Here is a 23,267-nt window from a genome sequence, read left to right on the forward strand (position 1 = left end):
TCCGCTGGCCTCTTGTTTGGAAATATTTCATTTACCAAGCCCTACCCTGAATTTATGTCTTTTCATGATCCTGCCCCTCCTTTGTGGTCTCCTCCAGCCCTGCACTCCTGCCACTTTGATAAGTGTATCCTCCTTTTTATGTTGCCTTCGGTAGCCATTTTTTCCAGCTCTCTCCTCCTATTTAATCCTCATGTAGTACCCTACCTACAGATTAATTCCCATTGGGAACGCTAAGTGTGCTGAGTATCGGCAACAGTCTCTAATTCAGTTCCGCTCATTGAAGACTTTGTTACGGTTGTCAATGTGACTCTAATGGGTTACTCTTCCTGTCTATAGTGGAAATCTTGGGCCCCACCAATTTTGCCGTACCTAGTCGATAATCCTAATCGAAATCAGGTTGTGAGTGTGTGGGGGAGACCCGCCTTTCAAGGACTTCCGAGCGGTGGAAAGATGAGACGGCTCATCTGTGTTCAGTTAATTGGATTACGTTTCAAACCAGGTTGGATTAAAGGAGGCCAGCAAAGTGCCTTTGATTTTCACAGTATGACATGACTTACAAGTAAGCCAGAAAACTGGAGGTGGCACATTCAGTTAATCTCAATCAGTGGACCTGCGCTGTTAAAATCATTTCCTTCTGAAATTACTGTGTTGGTACAATTGCCCTTGAATTCCATTAGACAAAGTATTAAATTATTACAAGTGCATTTTGCATGGTTCAGTTAATACAATTTCACCATGCATTGATTTTCCTTAAATGATTAATCCTACTCACGGTCGTAATTGCCTATTCTTCTAAAGCACGCAAAATAAATTCCACGGTGACATTTTTATTTTTGCCGCTGTGCTGACCTTAAGTGCGATGGTGAGCATTAAGATGAAACACAAAAGGACATTAAAGAGCAGAGCCAGCAGCTGCTTCCATCAGCCCGCTTGCTGTTGCTAGGTAACAGGAGGAAGTGTGTCCGCAGTGGTAATGGTACCTGACAGGCTAGTGTTTTAGAGCAACGGTGCTTGTTATATATTTAGGCAGGAGTTAAGCAATCTATTATTTAGCAACGCACAGGCCAAAGCAGGAATAAAGAGTCATGAAGACCTAGAAGAGAAATGCATAAGATATGTTCCTCACAAGTGGTCAGTGCCCCATTACATTGATCATCCGGATTACATCGTCTCTCGGCTGCTTTATCTCGTTACGGGACAAGTTCATTTCAGTCAAAAGCCTGACTTCACATATAAAAGTGGAGGATTCTGACAGGGCAGGAGATTTGTGGAAGCTTTCAATGGTTTTAATCACGAGGGAATGAGACGAGTAAAAGCAGCTGCTCAGCCTGTCTGAGCTCAGCTCTCTGGAGTTAGGTCATTTGCTGCAGCCGACTCCGTTGGCTGTTGGAGACCGTGGGCTTCAAGATGTCCTTGTGGTTGGTTCCGAGGTCTCTGTGTCCTTCACCTGCCCTGGTTCTCTTGGGAAAGCAATCTACTCATCTGTTTTGATGCTGCTTCAGCTCTTGTCCCTACCTCGTCCGATCATGGAACCCTCCTTATTTCTGGAAGTGGCCAGACAGCACTGGGGCTGTCTATTGCCCGATGCTGTGGGAGAAACTTCACCCAGGCTTCAGGCGTTTGAGTCAGAGGCCAAGCAGATCCGGCACCGGCAGTCGCTGGGGGATGGGTGATTAACCCTGTCACCACTTAGAAGTTTTCCAATGACTGCTTCCATCCATATCACAACAAAGTGCCCCATGACTCAGACAAACACGTAAAGCAGAGGGTCAATAGCTTAGTCAATGCAGGAATCTTAAAGGTAGAGAAAATCAGGGAGGGAAAGAGAGAGAGCTCTAACTTGAGATCATGGTAGCTGAAGGCAATGGAGCAGTGAAACTTGGCATGAACAAGAGGTTGGAATCCAACTTGTGTTGTGCTGATATCTCAGACGGTGTCGGAGCAGGAATGGATGCAGAGGTAGAGAGGATTGAAGCCATGGGGGAGCTATTAAAAAGAAGACAACGTTAACCGAAACTGCTCAAATATTCTCAAGATCATTTTCAGGGAAATAGTTGATAAAGTTTTTTAAAAATGTAATTACTTGGATACATTTGAAAGGCATAATGTATTTCGGACCTATATTCAGGCACAAAAGTCAATGTCTCCCATGATGGTATCTGCAGGTTAGATGTTCCTGCAGAGTGTTTACACACATTATCATTGTGAATTGCATTGCAAAGCATAGTGCACGATCAACCCTTATTTCCATACCTGGTTCACACATCTTGTGTTTATTTCATGGCTCTGCTTTCTTCCCTTGCATCTGTGCCAGCCACTTGTCCTTGGCATGTATGGCATGCACCCAAGTGATTATTGGCAACCGTTTAAAGGCACCAATGAAACTGAAATTCCTTTGGCTCATCCGGACCTTTTTCCCATGTACTTTCCTTTTGGGTTTGCTTTTCCCCCCACCAATCCTACATTTCCACTTTACTGTCCTCCCCGCTCTACTGTGAGTTAATTGGGAATCTTTGTGAGGACTACCCCATTGGGAAATGTATGTATCTCGGTCGATAGAGGAGATGTATATTTAAATAACTAATACATATGATGTGGGCATATTATAAATGTGTGGACAAATAGGAGCTTTGAAAAGTAACTCATGATGGTCAACTGTAAAATCTAAAATTTAATGCTGTTTTGAAGTGTTTCATTCCTTTTCAAGGGGCAACTGTCAAAGAAAGCTACTTTTTAAACCATATCAACACCATGAGTCCTGATTAGGGGTTTTGGCCCGAAACGTTGACTGTTTATTGCCCTCCAGAGATGATGGCTGACTTGCTGAGTTCCTCCATCATTTTGTGTGTGCTGCTCTATATGTCCAGCATCTGCTGGGTCTCTAGTGTGTATGGTTAGCGCAGTAACCTCGATGGCGGGATGCGCAAGCCGCGGCCTTCGGGCGATGGCGAGGGAGCATCTTCTGCAGGTGGGATTGTTTCAACTGGACACCCCTGCCACAAATTCAATAGGACTCGACAACCCTGAGCCGTGGAGCAGGGGAGAAAGGCACCTTCAGCGGGGTCCCTGATGACACCCAGTGGCGAGAAAAAGGTGGCAGTTTCCAAATAACTGGTGGCTTCTCTCTGGCCGTGGGCGGTGCAGCAGTAGGTCTACAGCAGGCGTTCCCAACCTGGGGTCGATATACCCCTCGGTTAATGGTAGGGGCCCATAGCGTAAAGAAGTTTGGAAACTCCCTGGTCTATGGGGACCTCACCGAACCGTGGGTGAGTTAGTGAGATTAGGAGAGGAAGGTCAAATCCAACTAGCAAAGACCTTAAGCTTCCATTTACTGTGGATTTTCTTGTTCTTTGCACATGCTACTTCAGTCCTGTCTCTTTCAAAGTTTCAAGGTACATTTATTATCAAAGAATGTGTAAATTACACAACTTTGAGACTTGCCTGCCTGCAGGCAGCCACAAAGTAAGAAACCTGTAAGATCCCGATTTAATAAAAATATAAAGACCAACAGCTGGTGCGCAGAGAAGGGGGAGAAAAAACACAGATCATGCAAACCATAGAAGAGAGCAACAACATTCCGAACCCAAATTGAGTCCTTGGATCCGAAGGCTCGGTGTTAGTCCGTCATATTAAAGGGCTTGGAACACAGCGGCCGGGGCAGTCTTCGTAGCCTCAGCACCATGGAGAGAAGAGTGAACATCACGGGAGAGCGAGCGACGTCTTTGCAGTCTATCCGGGCCGGCGTTTAAATTGTCCAAACAACGCATGGTACCTCGCACGAGGACCCGGGCCCCGGCGCAGCAGAACGCAGCGGTCCTAGGACTGCGCTGCCCGGCGACTCACTCCGGGCCCAGGTTTTGCAGCCCAGCCCGAAGCCGCTCTCGGTTCCTCCAATTCGGCTCGGCACCCAGGGCAATCCAGACCTCGCACCTGGGCCAATCTGTACGGGCATCAGAACTCCTTTGCCTCGACTTCACAGGTATGGAAGCAGCCAGCAGTCTCTGCTTTAACGTGATGGAAACATAGGTGCATCATCAGCTCCTTATTCCTGGCCTACCATAGTGTACGATCGCGGCTGATTCTCCATCTGAATCCTCCATCAGAATGTTGTTGCTCGCTTCTATCGTTTGCATGATTTGTGTTTTTTTCCCCTTCTCTGCGCATCGGCTGTTAGTCTTTATTTTTTTTTAAATTGGGTTCTTTCCGGTTTCTTGCTTTGTGGCTGCCGGTAGATTAGATCTGCCTCGAGCAGCTCGCAGAGTCCAGTGCCATCTTTGACCATTGTAGGTTTTTACAGATGCGCTGCAGAAAGCGTCCAGCTTGCTGCTACAACTGCTGTGCCCAAGTGGGCAGGAAGTTGCAGAGAGTTGTTGACGCAGCTCAGTCCATCTCAAATACCAGCCTCCCCTCCACAGACTCTGCCTGCACTTCTCACTGTGTCGGGAATCAAAAGCCAGTGCCACCCTAGGCATTCTCTCCTCTCTCCTCTCCCATCAGGCGGGAGATACAAAAGCTTGCAATCAGGCTCAAAGACAGCTTCCAACCCGCTGTTATAAGAACCTTGATTGGGCTTTTTGAGCAATAAAGATTGGATCTTGATCTATCTCTTTGTGCTCCTTATTGCCTACCTGCTCTGCACTTTCTCTACACTCTGTGAGTGGTTTTCACTGTACTACCTCCATGCTCTTATTATTGAAGCGATCTGCTTGGGTAGGATGAAAAACAGCATTTTTATAGGTAACAATAGTAAGTCAAATGACATTTCTTTCCCCCTCCCCTTACTCCTGGGTGTATTTTGTTCATATTCAGCAACTTGACTACCACAGTTTTCTCTTGCAGAAGATCCCACGGGTTCATTAGCTTCTGAGTGAAGGGATTTCTCCTCGTTTCTGTCCGAAATGGTTTACCCCTTTGGCAGTCCCTGCACCTAGCCTGTTCAGGTCAGGCAGAACCTTGTACACCTGAGTGAGGTCTCTCCTCGTCCTTTCAGTTCAAGTGAATACAGACCACATTGACCCACCTCTGTTCATCTGCCATCCCAAGCTCAGTCTGATGAAACTTCATCACAGCTGGTCAACAGCAAGTGTATCTCCCTTGGGTATGGAGACCAAATTACCCCGTGATTCTGCAGGCTTTGCCTCATCAGCCCTCAATATGGCCATTATAAATGACTCTCTAATCATAAGACTGAGGCTCTTGGGGCTCAAGATAGCACCTGCATACAACACTCCTTTGGTCGACGTCTTCTGGATAGATCATGAGACCATATAGTTCACTTCTTCTTTGTCTTTTACGTTTGTTTTTTGTCTTGAATCTGATTCTGGAACTGTTGGAGCCCGTGATTTCAGTTAGGAAATTGGGTGCTTCAGCGCTCTGCAGTCTCCGAGTGGATTCTGGGAGGCAGAGGCAGCGTGTGCGAACCTCGTGATGAGAGAACTGCCGGACGGGACATGAGCCGATGTTCGACACCATTTCACTGGTTAAAGCTTCCATTGTTCTCCGATTAAAGCGATGAGGGAGATTGAAGCATCGAGGCGAACGCGGAAGGTGAGTGGGCAGCTGCCTGCCTTCTGATCACTGGGGGATCGCTCTGCTATCAGAGGGGAGAGACTGCCTTCTGATCACTGGGGGATCGCTCTGCTATCAGAGGGGAGACTCCCTTCTGATCACTGGGGGTCGCTCTGCTATCAGAGGGGGGGCTCCCTTCTGATCACTGGGGGTCGCTCTGCTATCAGAGGGGAGACTCCTTTCTGATGACTGGGGGTCGCTCTGCTATCAGAGGGGGGATACTCCCTTCTGATCACTGGGGGTCGCTCTGCTATCAGAGGGGAGACTCCTTTCTGATCACTGGGGGTCGCTCTGCTATTAGGGGGGGAGAGAGACTGCTTATTTATTGCTGGGGGATCACTCTGCTGCTGGAGAGAACAGACTGCCTTTTGATCACTGGGGGATCACTCTACTATGGAGCGGGAAGACTTGCCTTTTGATCGCTGGGGGATCGCTCTGCTATTAGAGAGGGGAGACTCCCTTTTGATCACTGGGGGATCGCTCTGCTATAGAGAGAGGAGACTGCCTTTTGATCGCTGGGGGATCACTCTATATGGAGCGGGAAGACTTGCCTTTTGATTGCTGGGGGGTTGCTCTGCTGCCAGAGAGAGGAGACTGCCTTTTGATCGCTGGGGGATCGCTCTGCTATAGAGAGAGGAGACTGCCTTTTTATTGCTGGGGGATCGCTCTGCTATTAGAGAGGGGAGACTCCCTTTTGATCACTGGGGGATTGCCCTGCTACAGAGAGGGAAAGGCCTGCCCCTGTGCCTAGAGAACGTTACCCTGGCTTTCTGCATTTTGGATGTGGACTTGGACTGTAGACTTTTTTATATTCTCTGTTTTTCGCCCGATCTTCCTTATTTTTGTGTGTGTGTGTGTGTGTGCAGGGGAGAGGATTTTGGGGTCAATGTGCCTGTTTGTTTTGTTTGTTTTTTTTTGTGTGGGGAGGAGGGGTTTGGCGGTGGATGTGCCTGATCCGTTTTATTCATTGTTTTTTGTGTGGGGAGGAGGGATTTGGGGTTTGATGATGGTGCTGCTGTTCTTTATTTTACTTGGTTTTGTGGCTATCTGGAGAAGAATCATTTCAGAGTTGTATACTTAGATAATAATTGAACCTCTGACCCTTGAAATTTGATGCCAAGAGAGCAGAAAACATTAATGTATTAGCAACAGCAAAGTGCTAATAAATTGGACTGTCGCGTGGTGCTGTAATGGAGCCTCTTCAAAATCATTAAGGCCAATCATTGCCAGTGGTGTTGAATATCAGATAGAGATGCAAAAAATTATTGTTAAATTTGGCCAGTCCAATTTCTGAGGAATTTTATGAAAGCTGAAATCTATCTTTCTAAACCTCACGTGAAAACTGTTCCGCGGTTTTTTTTTGTAGATTTAACTTGAGCAAGGAAAGGGTAATGTGTGTTTGGAACGCACACAACTAAAGAGGCCCGTGGATGCTATTCAATGCTGATCAATTGTTTTGAAGAAACCAACTCGTTTTTAGATCAAATTAAAGTTGGTGAGTGAAAATGGGTGGTTAAGCTTGGAGATCCAGAGGAAAAGTTAATAGCTGCTGTACAGGAATGACGTGAGAAAATAGCCTCCAATAATAACTCATAGCAACGTATTTCAGAGGTGATACCAGAGTATCATAGTGTAGGAAGGATCTAGATCACCTCACTGCTGCTAAGCAATGGTTTCTCTTCCTACCATCTAAGTGAAGAGCATAACTTAGAATCACTTTGAGATCACAGAATTAATACACTGGGCCATAGATTAATTGGCCGCTGTAAACCGTCCCCTGTGGGTAGCACATTTGTTGGGATTATGGGGAGAATGGCTTCACAGAATTGGATTGCCCGGTGGGCCACCATCGACTTTATGGGCTGATTGGCCTCATCTGTCTTTAGAAGATATGGGAAATCAGGGCTGACTTCTTATCGACTGCAGCTGATAAGAGAGGTGCTGGACCCTTTGTTTGATCTTTATTGCTGTCTGTGGTGGGAAATGCATTTACTTACATTTCTTGCACAGTTTTTACTTCCTCTGAAACGCTTTGCCTGAGAAGTAATCTTTGCTCAATAGAGAAAAAGAAAATAAAATTAATATTTATAGTGGCCTTTTAAGACATCCCAAAACATTCCCCAGCCAGTGGGGTCATTATGAAGTGTAGTCACTATTAGAAGTGTTATGCACAGAAATAAGTCATTTGTTCATTGTGCTAGTTGTTAATAGAGGAACCCCATTAGTCGTAAACACCTTTACTGTTTCCCCTAAGTGTAAAATATTCTTTGCAAGTGCCTAGCAAAATCCCCTTGGAGGAACTGGTTAATTATATCTCTGCAAAAAAAAAACCTTTCCCTCAAATCTCCAGGAATCTTTTGCTGCAAATTTTAAATCTCTATCCATTCCTTCAATAGCCAACTCATGAGAGGAGGTTCCCTCTGCGTACCGGGCCTAAACGTTCCCCCTGATTACCCCTGTATAAAGCCAGTCGTGTTTCTGTGCAGTTCGACCAAATCTCCTGCCGGCTCCATTTGCTGCTGTACTTGCCAGGGTCTGTGGTGGCTTATTTCATTCAGACAAAGCTTCCACATACAGAAATAACTTTTAATGTGTTTTATTATGTTGGTTGTCAGACACACGCTCACCAGAACACTGGTGGTTACTTCCTTGCTGTGCTTTGAAAAGGTGCCCTTGGATCTTTTATTTGAGAGGGTAAACCTTGGTGCAGGCACTGCTGGCAGCGTGGGGCTCCCTCCATACTGCGCCAGAGTGCGAGCAAGTTGTGAAAGTGGGGCTTGGACCTGCAGTCTTCTAATTCAAACCCATGGCTGCCCCTCACACTCGTATCCTACTACTCAACCTCATGAAGTGAATGCTTCTTGGTGTCCAGAAAAGGCGCTGGCCGGTCTGGTGCTCAGTGGTTGCTCAGATCAAACGAGCAGCGTTTTAGCTCTCTGGGAAGCAACAACTAGGACTCGAGAGAATGTGACGTCTTACACGGATTTCACTCAGCTTCTCGGTATCATTGCTGGCAGTTCGAACCCTCTTGCGCAGTATTTTCTTCGGATGTAATACATGTTTTCAATGACCTCTAACCCAGCAGCCTGATATTAAGTGTTGAGTCTGGGATTATTTTCCCAAGAGACCGGTCTTGATCAGAACTCCGAAATGTTGCCATTTCTGGCCTTTCCATTTCGAATCCAAAGCCATCAGTTATTGACATGACTAGGGCTTTTACCAAATATACACAGAAAACTCCTGTGTTTGGGCTATGCTCCTCACCCTTACTTGCTCCTTGTTGTGTTAAGAAGATAGCAGAATGTGGTGTTCTCTATTGCAGTTTCCATTGAAGGCCTGACTACTTAGTAACACTGGAAGCAAATCAATGATTTAAATCCTCCCTTGAATTGCTCTTTGTTTTCTCTCTCTCTCTGACACAATGTGTTTTTGAGGAACAAAACCCTGTCTGTGTGAATTGGAAGCCACAGTGTACATTCCCAGTTTTCCGTCTGACCTCAGAAGGGAAATAGAGATGATGGGTAGTTTGTGCAGCCTCTGCTGCCCAGAAGCCAGGCAAGACTATAGCGTCCTGAAAGCTCCACTCATCTATAAGTAGATTCCCCTTCCACTATCTGCAAAGCATGCACAGTATTTCAGTTACAGCCCACAGTGTTGGTCTTTTCCGATGGTTTAGGCTGTCAAGAATTTCTTCCCTTCTCCCTCAGGGATCAAGGCTGCGTGAGGTCCGAGGTCCAAAGAGAAGCGGGTCCTTTTCTCGTAAAACTCGTGCAATGTTTCTGGGTTTGGAAGGTGGTGAGCTGGCCCAAGACCACTCATACACTTTGGCTGGGTACTTGTGCTCCCACAAGCAACTCTGCCAAGGGTTCCTGCTGGAAAATGTACCTTTAGGGTGATGTAAAGGTTGAAGCCTTCATGCACACTGCTTCCCCTCAACACCCCCGGGGAGCTGGATAATTTAGGTACAATTCCAAGTCCTGCACACACAGGGCTCAGAGTACCATAGGGTGGCTGTAGCATAGTGACTGGCAAAGCCTTCCTTATTGATTTCAAACAAATGGTGTGAGATCAGTGCTATTTTAGACCACTTTCAATGAGATTTTTCTCCCATTTTAACTCTTTTTTTTGCAACATTGATGTCAATTATCATCTCCGTTTTAGAACCCACTGTGCCTTCTCTCCTCAGCAGTCTCACCACCCTGGCGATCTTCTGTAATCTCTGGGCTCCTGTTCAATCCTCATGCAAACTGAGCTCTGGAATTCCCTCCCTTCTGTAAGACGCCTCCAACCTCCGTCCAGTTCTGATTTTCCAATTTAATACCCCTCAACACGGCTCAGTGCCACATTTAGTTGTGACTGTTGCTGTTGTAAAGGCTTTGTGATGCTTTGGTACCCTTGAAGCTACTTTGGCAGTGCACCCTGTTATCCAGCGAGGGGCATCCTCGTGTTCGGTTATTTATTTATTTAGCGGTACTGCACGGAGTGGGTCCTCACTGCCCTTCGAGCCATGCCATCCCAGCAGCCCCACAACCTCAATGAACCCTAACGTAATCACGGGGCAATTCACAATAACCAGTTAACCTACCTGGTAGGTCTCTAGACTGTGAGAGGAGACTGGAGCACCCAGGGGAAACCTACACATTCCACAGAGACTCCTTACAGAACGGTGCCGGAATCGAACTCGGAACTCCAGAGCACCTCGAGCTGTAATAGCATCGTTCTAACTGCTATGCTACCGTGGTTACTGTGTTTAAGCTGGCATTGGAGCCACAATTTCAAGATGGACACACTGCTGCCTAGAGTTACTGTTTTAATAATATGTTGTTCTTAAAGGGACTGACGTCAGAACCCCTGTGTAAACTGGGGTTATCCTTCCTATTAATGGGGCCAGGGATTCATAATTTCTAAAGACATGTCAAGAGACTCTTGAAAATTATGCTGGGTCGCCGATCACTCCCACACTCCCAGCAGCCCAATTCCAACCCCCCCACCCATTTCCCATTAATGTATTTCTCCCACATGTTAGTCATTTACCCCCCCCCCCCCGCAGGTATTTCCAAGGGTAACACAGCAGCCAAACAGCATGTCCTTGGGATGAAGGGCAGCCCATGTCTTTGAGACATGGGAGGAAAGTAGAACAGCCAGCAGGAAAACTCAAACATTAAACGGGAGAACGTGCAGCCCCCACAGTGAGAACACCAGAGCTCGGGATTGAAGCAGGTTCACTGGAGCTGTGTGGCAGCAACTCCAGTAGTTGCACCAATGTGTTGGTCTTAGGCTCTTGATGTTGACTGTAAGTCTTGGTTATTTGATAAACAACCTCTCCTTCATCACTCTTACAGAGGGACGACACAAGCATTTTCCATTTCGGGAGACTGCCACACCAGGCATTTATAGTTCACATGTAATTCAGTGTCAACTTAAACCTTTTGTCCATAGAGAAGGCAGGACTCGCTGCTGGAGATTTTCAATTCACTGCTTGATTTGGACGTGGCCGTCTTTCTTACTGCCAATTGCTAACTTTTTTGTTTGGGATCAAAGCAGATCAAGTGGTCAATAAAAAGACACCACTTATTCAGAAACAAAGTACTACAGACGTTGAAAATGGGAGTTTGAAAGGAGGAAGTGATTTAACCACGAAGTCAGGCAGCATGTGTGGAGAGGGAACTGCAGTTAATGTTTCAGACGATGTTTTGTCAAAGACGGGGGGAAAAGCCCCTAACAGTCATGTCTCTCAAGCTCTCCTGGTCTCCACTCTGTCATGTGCCGTCCATTTTGCTCTTTCTGCTCTTCCATCACCATCACCATCATCTTTTCTGCAACTTAAAAATTGTTTAATTTATAACCTTTCCACAGCTTTGCTTAAAAATCATCAACTCTGTTTCTCTCTCCACAGATGGTGTTCCACCTGCTGAGTGTTTTCAATATTTCATCTTTATATTGCCAAGTACTAAGGCTGGAAGTTGACATTAAATCTTTAAACTTGTTTAAAATACTTTTTTTTTCTCCACAGTTCTAGGCTCGGAGAATATTGTTATGATTATAACCAGTTTATTTAAATTTTTCAATTGACTTTAGCCACCTGGAGTTCTGGGAGCTAACTTTCAGGAGCCCTTCATTCCTCTATAAACAGGTGAGTGCAGATATTTGTGTAAATGGTTTCTTTGTCCCCTGATGGCTTGAATTATCAACATTCATAGATCTTTCCTCAGGGGTACTGTATCATAGCAGTGAGGTCACAGGACCATCGGCCACAGTTCTGGACTGTTGACTTTTGAGATGAGTTCAAATCCCACTATGGCAGCTGGGGAACTAGACACATGAACCAGGGCAAAGAAAAGGGTCACTATAATGCTAACTATGAAACCACTGGATTCTTGCAGAAAGACATCTGATTCACTCATGTCTTTGAGAGAAAGAAATCTGTCTGTTTTCTAAGTAACTACAGACCCACCAACATTATTAACTGTTTAGATCATAAGATATAGAAGCGGAATTCGGCCCATTAACTACCTCCCAGTTCAGGCCAGTAAATGTCAGTATTGTCAATGATATCTACACCCTGAGAACCAATAAACAAAATTTACAACAAGGGATACAATGCCTTGAAAGAGTATTCAGCCCCCAGTCCTTCGTTCACATCTGTAAATTTTACAACCAGGGATTTTGGTCAACATAACTGAGAATTTTTATTTGTGAATCGCTCCTTTTTTCACAGTGGAGCCCAAAAACAGGGAAAATTGTAAAACATGGAAAACTAAAAATTCAAAACCTGAAACGTCAGCAGTTGGAAGTTTTCATCCTCCTTTGCTCAGTGCTTAGTTGAACCATCTCTCGCAGCTATTACAGCCAGTAGTCTTTTTGGATAAGTCTCTATTAGCTTTGCACAAGATGATAGAGCAAAGTTTTCCCATTCCTACTTGTAAAATCGCCCAAGCTGTGCCATGTTAGTTGGGGAGCGGTAGTGGACAGCAATCTTGAGGTTTTGCCAGAGATGTTCCATCAGGTTAGATCAGGGGTCTGGATGGACTACTCAGGAACATCAATTTTCTTCATTTGAAGCCGCTCCATGTTTGTTCTGGCAGTGTGCTTTGGCTCATTGTCCTGTGGAAAGATGAATTTCCTCCCCAGTTTAAGCTTTCCTGCCGAGGCTAATAGGTTTTCATGCAGGATCTCTGTATTTAGCAGTGTTCATCTTCCCATCCATCCTGACCAGATTTAGAGTCCCTGCTGCTGAAAAGCGTCCCCATAGCTTGATGCTACCTCCACCTTACTTCACAGTAGGGATGGTGATTCGCAGCAGTAGATTTATCCCACATGTACTGTTTAGTGTTGAGGCCAAAATGTTCCACTTTACTCCCATCTAACCACAAAACCTTCTTCCACATCTTCACTGTATCTTCTAATTGACACTTTGTAAAGTCTTTACAGACAAGGATATGCTTTTTTCTTATCCATGGCTTCTTCCTTGCCATTCTCCCATAATACCCTTATAGCCCAAGGGTATTATGGAGCCATGAACTTCATCTGCAGTTGCCTCCACTGACTTCTGCAGCTGACTCAGAGTGACTGTTGGCTTCTCAGTAGCCTCTCTTACAAGTGCCATTCTTCTCTGGTCACTAAGTTTAGAGGGGTGGCCTGACCTAGGCAGTATTTTTTCTGCTTTTTCACAATGGACTGCATTGAACTCCGAGGTATGTTCAGTACTTTTGAGAGGGTCTTTTACCCTTCCCCAGATTTGTGCTTTTCTGTTATCATTTCCCTGACTCATCTTGAATGCTCTTTTGTCTTAATTTTGGTTTGGTCTGGTAAAAATCTACTGTATTATGTTGGACCTTACAGTGAAAAGGCTTCTTTATTCTTATGAATTCATTGAAAACAGGTGATCCTCCAATTTTCTACGCCAACAAATTGGATGAGCTGGTGAGGTAATATATTGCACCTGAGGAAAATTAGCACAGTAATTGCAAAGTGGATGAATACTTTTTCAGCCCCACAATTTTTAAATTTTTAATAAATTGTTGACAGGTTTTGGAATGTTTCTTTTGATTTGACATGATGCAAAATGTTTTGCGGATTAGCTCAAAATATCCTACTTCAATATATTTTTAAATTTAAAAAATGAGACACTAAGATATGAAAATGGTTGTGGGGCCTGAATACTTTTTCGAGGCACTGTATCTCAAATATGATTGCATTAATCCTCACACACTTTGTAGTTTTTGATTGTACTTCTTTTAGTTGAGCAACCTTAGTGACATTCACACGGGATGTCAGCACCGTGTGTCAGAAGATACGTGAGGCCACATTTGAAACACACAATTAGCTACTTTCTTTAAAGCAACGAGTGAGAGAGCAACATCTGCAGGGCAGAAGCCATCTAAAAAACAGCAAGTCTCAGCAGAAGTTTTATTTGAGCCAATAAAAAAGGGAGGTGTAAACAGAGTGGGAGCGGGCCAGTGTCAGAGTGGTTAGGATTTGGCTCAACAGGCTTCAGTGAGAACAGGCAAGGAGAGTGTGAAACTCAAAGGGTTTAGAGAGAAGGCACAGGTAAGAACAGGTAAATTGTTTTTTTTATTTTCTGTAAATCCTTGGTATTTAGTTCAGTGTAGGCAGGAATGCTCCTCCTGTGAGATGTAGGATTTCAGGGTATCTGACACTCTCCCTGATGTTTACACCTGTGCAGGAAATGCACCCAATTTCAGCTCCTGACTGACAAGGTCAAGGAACTGGAACTGGAGCTGATGCACTCAGGACTATTCAGGAATCTAAAAACCTCACAGATGGAACTTTCACTGAGGTGATCACAACAAGGGTGCAGGCTTCAGGCAGGAAGTAGATGGGTACCAACCAGGAGAGGTAAGGAGAGTAAGCAATCAGTGCAAGGTTCCCCTATGGCCATTCTCCTCAGCAACAAGTACGCCCCTTTGGATAGTGTGGGAAGGGTGGGGTGGGGGGTGGCCTATCAAGGCACAGCGGCAGCAGGCACCAGACCAGTGGCACTGTGGCCATCTCTGAGGCTCAGCAGGGAAGGGTAAGTTCAGGCTGGAAAGTAGTGATAGGAGACTCGACTTGTAAGGGGACGGACAGGCGATTATGTGGCTGCGAAAGAGATACCAGGATGGTGCGCTGCCTCCCAGATGCTCGGATCCAGGATATCTTGGAGTGGCTGCAGGATTTTCTCAAGGGAGAGGGTGAGCAGCCAACAATCGTTGGGCATATTGGCACCAACAATGTGGGTGGAAAGGGGGAAGAAGTCCTGTGCAGAAAGTATAGAAAGAGGCCGAAGACCAGGACTTTAAGGTCATAATGTCTGGATTGCTCCTAGTGCCATGTGCTGTTCGGTACAGGATGAATGAGTAGCTGAGGAACTGGTGCAGGGGGCTGGGTTTCAAGTTCTTGGATTATTGGAACCTGTTCTGGGGTGGGGTGACCTGTACAAGAGGGACGGGTTGCATCTAAACAGGAGGGGAACCGGGAGGTTCTCTCGTGCTGCTCAGGAGGGCTTAAACTAGTTTGGCAGGGGGATGGGGAACCGGGGAACCGGGGAACCAGGTCGGCAAGTGGAGTGATGAAGAGGAAGGTCGATGTCAGGGCCGGTTAAAGCAGATATGATAGGATGGAACAGGTCATTTGAAAGTGTTTGTAAACACTTCATGTGTGTAAAATGGTAAAAGTGATGAACTTAGAGCATGTTGTAACCATTATAGAAACTTGGTTGAGAGAGAGGGACAGGAATGGGTGCTTAATATTCCAGGATTTCGATGTTGTAGAAAAGATAGGGAGGTAAAAGAACAAGAGGGGTTGCACTACTAATCAGGGACAATATTAAATCTACACTCAGAGGGGACATAATGGAGGGCTCGTTCACTGTGTCTATGTGGGTAAAACTCAAAAATGGGAAGGGTGTTTATGGGATCTTGCTGTGCTGTGACATCTGCCCTCCCTCCATTGATGAGTACCTGCTCAAACGACGTCATTGCTTGTGAAGTGCTTAGGAATGCTCTTGCCCCATTCATCCACTTCACCTCGTTTCATTTCTGTCACAAACACAGTGTTTTTGTTTTCTTCCTTTTGGCCTCAGTGCTTCCTGCTTGGGAGCTCTAGCAGTGGTGCCTGCTGATTAGGAACAAGTTTAGACCTCACAAGAGCAGTGGGAATGGGGTCCTGGGCATGCGGTTCTTTGGGATTGCTGCTTATAGTACGCTGTCTCCCAGTTCGCTCTGTGTAATGCGATGGGATTACCTGAGTCCCCCCACCGCTAAACTCGTTCATGCAGGTATTGTATTGGGTATTCCACATCTCTCCATTGCATCTTGTGATATTCCTTTATCTACTAGAATCAGCCTTTTGCATTACCCAGGTTCTGTGACATTGCTTCACCTGTTGTCAGCCATTTGTCTTTACTGTCAGAGGCCCTGCTCTGTTCCAAGGAGGTCCCATCGCCGTACAAGAATGCACTTCTGTGCCCCGCTGGCGTGGCACCTGATTTCTTTTCTCAGCTGGTGGGCAGTCCTCTGCTACAGCAATACTAAGAAGCTTTCCTGGATTAAACAATCGATGTTTCCGGCCAAGACCCGTCATCGGGACTAGAAGAGGGAGGAAGCCAGAGGAAGAAGATGTGGAGAGGGGAAGGAGTACAAGCTGGCAGGTGATAGGTGAGACCAGATGAGGGGGAAGGTGGGGTGAAGTCAGAAGCTGGGAGGGGATTGGTGGAAGAGGTAAAGGGCATGAAGAAGAAGGAATCTGATTGGAGAGGACAGTGGACCATGGAAGAACGGGAAGGAGAAGTGGAACCAAAGGGAGGTGATGGGCAGGTGAGAAGAGGTAAGAGGGGAACCAGAAAGGGGATGTGAAAAAGAGAGAAGGAAGAGAAATTACTAGAAGTTTGAGAAGTTGATGTTCATGCCATCAGGTTGGAAGCTACCCAGACAATATGAGGTGTTGCCTCATCATGACGGTAAAGTAGACCATGGACAAAAACATTGACTGTTCGGTCTGCCCCATAAATACTGCCTGATCTGCTGAGTTCCTCTGGCGTTTCGTGCGTGTTGCTCAAGATTTCCAGCCTCTTGTGGTTAAGAAGCTTTTAATGCAGCCTCCAGAAGTTCTCAACACAAACTCCGTGCTGCATCCTGTCAACGTGGACGCGGTATTAAAAACGAGCCAAATCCATACAGCTCCAGCATCCCTGAAAATCTCGATGAGCCCTTCACAAGATGCACATTGAAAGATGTAGCCAGTTGGTGCGTGGATGGGGCACAGAGGCAACCAACCTGAGATTGAGACTGACTAGGACACTGCAAAACTCTTTGAAATGTACCAAAGGAACTTGTAAGTCCATCCAAAAGGCAAATTAAAATTGGAATAGTATTCCAATTTTACTAAATTGTAGCAATGATAATAATCCAATCCGAGATCATAGCACAGCAAAGGAGGCAGCTGTTTGGTTAATGATGACTTGAGTTTCCAAACCATCCATCTCTCCTACTCCTGGTGATTAAGAAACATTGTAAATGCAAACCATCCTTCCTGCAATACAGGGGCCTACTTTCCGTTTCACTGCAACCGTGACAATCTGACAGTTTTGTAGATTTATTCATAATGCGTATAAAACCTCTTTCCTGAAGCGCACTTAATGGAATTGCTTCATTTAACACGCAGGAGCCCTTTGGTTCATTGCTTCCGTACTAAACCAACGGATCTTTATAGACTGTTTGCTTTGTGTTTGTATAACCACTACAGGGACCTAAATAATTCTGAACTTGTATAATTACTCATTATTTCTGCTGCCAACTATTGTTAGCTGCAGACGACGAGATTATCTGAGTGTGAGCTGTTTATCAGTATCCATAGTATATCTTAAGACAATTATTAGAAGGCTGATATCGACTGGACCGCTAATATCTAGCTGGCACATAATTTCCATTAATGGCTGTCTGCTGCTGCCTGATATTATCGCAGGTCATAAAATGCAGAAGATGCAAAGCTGCAGGGTAGTGCAGACGTCGTGTTTGGAAATGGGCAGGTGATAGGTAAAGCAGGGTGGGGGGAAACTACCTGACAGAGCTGGTGGTGGTCAGAGTTCAAAGTACATTTATTATCAAAGCGTGCATACGGTATACAGCCCTGAAATTCGTCTCCCCCCATGGGCAGTCACGGAACAAAGAGCGACCGTGGAACCAACCCGTTCAAAGGAAGACACCAAACCCCCTGCACCCCCCAAGCGCAAACGGCAACAATAAAAACAATCGAAAACACAAAAGACATATTTCAGTACGGTTTGTTAGAGTGTTGGAATTGAGTTGCTGAATAGTAAGTTGGGAATCGAGGACTGGCGTTTAGAGGTTTGGAGGACGACCCCGTGGAGCTCAGTTCCAAGGTGCTGGCTGCTTTATCTTCCCCCACTATTCCTCCCCTCTCTTCATGAAAGGTCTTTAGAACGACAGTGCATTGGTGCATACATCGGCCAGGTAATAATTTGCATTATTTCTATGAAGTCAAGAGCAGGTTACAGACAGGAATCCTGGCCATTTTATTTTCTGATCCTACCCAAGAGTGAAAACCAATGAAGGCACTCCCCTAACTCCCACAGCCGAGGCCTGAATCCCCTTCAATGATTCCTTTACTAATCCAGTCACTGAGAAGGTTGTTACTTTATTTTGATTTATTTTTGTTATTTTAACCTTTATGATTGACTTTACCAGTGTTTCCCCTTCTGTGGAAAGGTGTGTCAGTGCTGTAGCATGGCGCTGAGAGTATCAGAGATGGATCGTCTTTTAAACGACACTTTCAACTGATGTCTTGTGTGCCCAGAGGTGAACAGCAGAAATACCTCAGGATTCCTGGCCAATGTTTATCACTCAGTCACAGCATCACCAAAATGCATTTTCTGCTAATTATCACACAGCTTTTCTTGCGAGCTTGCTGCGTGCACGTTGGCTGTCACGACAGTACACTTCCAAAGGTGCATCACTGGCAATCCAAGTGTTTCCTGTTTTTAACCATGTATAATCACACTAAGTACCAGTTCACTTCATCATCTTAAATACAAGAAATTCTGCAGATGCTGGAAATCTTGAGACAAGCACAGAAGATGCTGGGGGAGCTCAGCAAGTCAGGCAGCATCTACGGAGGGGAATAAACAGTTGACGATTCGGGCCAAAACCCTTCATCGGGATGAGAAAGGAAGGATCCCCCCTCTGCCCACCTTCTTCTTCCGGCTTCTGCCCCCTTTCTCCAGTTCTGAGAACGGTATTGGCCCGAAACATTGACTGTTTTTCCCCCCTTCATAGATGCTGTCTGACTTGCTGAGGTTCTCCAGCATTTTGTGTGTGTTGCTCACATTATCATCAGGAGGCTGTCTCTCAGGCTGTAGTGGATACTATAGAGAGAGAGTAGAGGAGATTTACCTTATGAGAATAGGTTGAGTGAACTTGGCCTTTTCTCCTTGGAGCGACAGAGGACAAGAGGTGACCTGATAAGATGATGGGAGTCATTCATCGTGTGGATAGCCAGAGGCTTTTTCCCAGGACTTACACGAGGGGGGATAGTTTTAAGATGCTTGGAAATAGGTACTGAGGGGATGTCAGAGGTAAGTTTTTCACACAGAGAGTGGTGGGTGCGTGGAATGGGCTGCCAGTGACGGTGGTGGAGGCGGATACAATGGGGTCTTTTAAGAGCCTCTTAGATAGGTACATGGAGCTTAGAAAAATAGAGAGCTATGCAGTAGGGAAATTCTAGACAGTTTCTAGAGTAGGTTACATGGTCGGCACAACATTGTGGGCCAAAGGGCCTGTAATGTGCTGTGGATTTCTAAGTTCTATGTTTCCATATCCTGCAGAGGAAAGCAGAGAGGTGTGAAAAGAGTTTTCCTGCGTATGAGAGGAAAGTAGGCATTTTAGAGGCTGCGGTAGATGTGGGAATTCCTTTTATGGTCGGAAAGGTGGGGTTGGGGGGGGGGAGGGATACTGCTGACACAGGCTGGGATCTCAGGGTACAGTATGTACGCAGAAAATCCAAATTCATTGTCACCTGTACAAGCGTACGTAATCGTAGGTGGGGGGAGTGATCCTTGATGATGGATGTTGCCTTCTTGAGTCATCCTCTCATGTAGAGATGCTGACTCAGGAAGGCAGGACAGCAGCTATGTTTCATATGGAGTTTGAGAAGGTTTGGTATGTCACCGAAAACTGGAAAATTACTACAGATGTACTGTGGAGAGCATTCTCACTGGCTGCATCACCATCAGTAAAGAGCTGTAAGCTTAGCTCCATCACGGGCACCAGCCCAATTAGTATCCAGGACATCTTCAAGGAGCGATACCTCAAGAAGGTGGCGTCCATCATTAAGGACCCTGTAAACAGAAAATAATCTGCAGATGCTGGGGTCAAAGCAACACTCACAACACTCTGGAGGAACTCAGCAGGCCAGGTAGCATCTGTGGAAACGATGAGTCGACGTTTTGGGCCGGAACCCTTCGTCAGGACTGTAGGGGGAAGGCGCAGAGGTCCTATAAAGAAGGTGGGGGGAGGGTGGGAAGGAGAAGGCTGGTAAGTTCCAGGTGAAAAACCAGTAAGGGGAAAGATAAAGTGGTGGGGGAGGGGAAGCAGGGAGGTGATAGGCAGGAAAGGTGAAGAAGGAATAGGGGAAAACACAATGGGTAGTAGAAGGAGGCAGAACCAAGAGGGAGGTGGTAGGCAGCTGGGGGAGGGGGCAGAGTGACATAGGGATAGGGGAAGGGAGGGGGAGGGAATTACCGGAAGTTGGAGAATTCTATGTTCGTACTAAGGGGCTGGAGACTACCTAGACGGTATATGAGGTGTTGTTCCTCCAACCTGAGTTTAGCCTCATCATGGCAGTAGAGGAGGCCATGTATGGACATATCTGAATGGGAATGGGAAGCAGAGTTGAAGTGGGTGGCTACTGGGAGATCCTGTCTGTTTTGGCGGACTGAGCGGACGTGCTCGATGAAGCGGTCCCCCAATCTGTGTTGGGTTTCACCGATGTAGAGGAGGCCGCACCGAATGCAACAGATGACCCCAACAGACTCACAAGTGAAGTGTTGCCTCACTTGGAAGGACTGCTTGGGGCCTTGAATGGTGGCAAGAGAGGAGGTGTAGGGACAGGTGTAGCACTTACGCTTACAGGGATAAGTGCCAGGTGGGAGATCTGTGGGGAGGGACGTGTGGACCAGGGAGTCGCGGAGGGACCAATCCCTGCTGAAAGCGGAGAGGGGTGGAGAGGGAAAGATGTGCTTAGTAGTGGGGTCCTGTTGAAGGTGGTGGAAGTTGCCGAGGATAATGTGTTGGATCTGGAGGCTGGTGGGGTGGTAGGTGAGGACCAGGGGAACTCTGTCCCTGTTGTGGTGGCGGGAGGATGGGGTGAGAGCTGAAGTGCGGGAAATGGAGGAGATGCGGGTGAAGACCCCGTCACCCAGGTCATGCCCTGTTCTCATTGCTACCATCAGGAAGGAGGTACAGAACCCTGAAGACACACACTCAGCAATCCAGGAACAGCCTGTTCCCCTCTGCCACCTGATTTCTGAATGGACATTGAACCCATGAACACTACCTCACTACTTTTTTATTTCTATTTTTCACTAATTATTTAATTTAACTTCTTTACATATATGTATTTACTGTAATTCACATTTTTTTCTCTATTATTACATATTGCATTGTACTGCTGCTGCACAGTCAGCAAACTTCACAACATATGTTGGTGATAGTAAACCCAATTCTGATTCTAAGATATTACCGATGGTGAGGATGTATTGGGCTGTGCCCACTACTCTCCACAGCTTCTTACATTTCTGTGCATTCGAATTGCCAATCCAGACCACGGTCCATTCAGAAAGGATAGTCTAGTCTATGTCAGCCAGTGTGCTAAAATGTCGCAAGGGCTGGGTAAAGGAAACTGCTTTCATTGGAAGTCCATTAGTTTGACTCACAGCCCTAGTACCACTTGCACTGAGTGTAAGAACTCTTTGTTTGCTACTTGCCACGTCCACCCAAAATCAGATTACCTCTAGTCTATAGAACACCCTTTCTACAGAATTTCCCTTCTTTCTGGAAATGCCGTGCTGGCTAAAGGTGAGGGAGGACCAGGCATAATGGACACTGGGATTTTGGCAGTGCAGGCTCAGTCATCCCTCAGGGTACTGGAGATAAGTGCATCAGAGAGCCAAACGAGACCCCTGCTGACTGAATGAGAGAGTCTAAACAAAAAAAATTACACTGCGTGCAGCACCCACAGAATGCTGGAGGAACTCAGCAAGTCGAGCAGCATCTACAGAGGGTCTTTATGAAGGACTACAGCCCGAAACATGGTCTGTTTATTTCTGCCCGACTTGCTCAGTTCCTCAAGCATTTTCTGTGTGTTGCTCAAGATTTCCGGCATCTGCAGAATCTTTCACGTCTCAATTAAACAGTGTGGGCGTTTGACCATAAAACTTCAAGTCTGACAGGTATTTTGGCGAAAGAGGCAACAATGGATTGAGCACAACACGAAGTTTAGGCCATTCAGCCAATCAAGTCCTTGCCAGCTCCCAATAGTCCTGCTCAACCTCTCATTTTCTCCATGCCCCTACAAATTATTCTCTCTCTCATGTCCCTCAAGTGTCTGCTGATTCTTTTGTTTTGCTATTTACCTACACTAAGGGCTGTTTTTACTGTAGCCAGTTAACTTGTCACCATGTCGTTGTGATGCTGGAGGAAAGCAGAACATCTGGAGCTGTATTGTGATATTACTTGCTGTTACTTAGCCACACATAGACTTGGGTTAGCTGGTGCACATCTCTCATTATTCTCTTGGCTGAAGTGTAATGCCTTCACCTCTTGAGTCGGAGGAGTATGCATTCAACACCCACTCCTGTTCAAGACCTCATCTGACTCCTTGTGTGGTTGTGTGGGGGAGTTCGGAACAGTAATATGAGTCACCGCAGACCTGAGTGGCTACTGCTTCTGGGGTCTGGATAAAATCTGTCAACTCTGCCTTGAATCTGCTTAGCAATGGAGCCTTTTGAGCTCAAAGATTCTAAAAGACTGTTACCCCTGGGGGGAACTTCCTCCTAAAAACTGTCCTGGATGGCCAGCCTCCCAAGTTGAGCATGTGATTCCAAGTTTGAAATATCGCTTCAATCCCCAGATTGAATCCCCCTGTCGATTATGAAGAAATGCACTCAGTGGCCGCTTTATTAGGTATCTCCTGTACCTGATTAAATGGCCACCGAGTGGAGTGTAGGTTTGAGGTCTTCTGCTTCTGTACTCTGTCTTCTTCAAGGTTTGATGTGTCGTGTGTTCAGAGATGCACCTCTGCACTTCACTCTTGTAATGTGTGGTTATTTGAGTTACTGTTTCCTTCCTGTCAGCTTGAAGCAGTCTGGCTATTCTTCTCTGACCTCTCTCACTAACAAGGCCTTTTCGCCCACAGAACTGCCGCTTACTGGATTTTTTTTGGTGTGAGTTTTCGCACTGTTCTCTAAAAACCCTGGAGACTGTTGTGCTCGAAAATCCCAGGAGATCAGCAGTTTCCGAGATACTTAAATCACCTTGACTTTCACCAACAATCGTTCTTAGATCCCATTTCTTCCCCATTCTGATGTTTGGTTTGAACAACAACTGAACCTCTTGACCATGTCTACATGCTCTTAAGCATTGGGTTGCTGCCACATGATTGGCTGATTAGATATTTGCATT

The 23,267-nt window shown here is 46.0% G+C and overlaps 1 protein-coding gene across 3 annotated transcripts in view; it reads left to right on the forward strand.

Annotated features, from left to right (window-relative positions):
* The window catches only part of pusl1 (pseudouridine synthase like 1), a 104,247-nt gene that overhangs the window by 67,479 nt on the left and 13,501 nt on the right, over nt 1–23,267 (forward strand). For all 3 annotated transcript variants that reach the window (XM_063032928.1, XM_063032930.1, XM_063032929.1), the window contains one exon: nt 11,647–11,701. In XM_063032928.1, coding sequence (XP_062888998.1) covers nt 11,647–11,701 — 55 coding nt within the window. The remainder of the gene's footprint in view (nt 1–11,646; nt 11,702–23,267) is intronic.

This window comes from Mobula hypostoma, chromosome 25 (assembly GCF_963921235.1).
Source record: "Mobula hypostoma chromosome 25, sMobHyp1.1, whole genome shotgun sequence".
In the NCBI taxonomy this organism is placed as follows: domain Eukaryota; kingdom Metazoa; phylum Chordata; class Chondrichthyes; order Myliobatiformes; family Myliobatidae; genus Mobula; species Mobula hypostoma.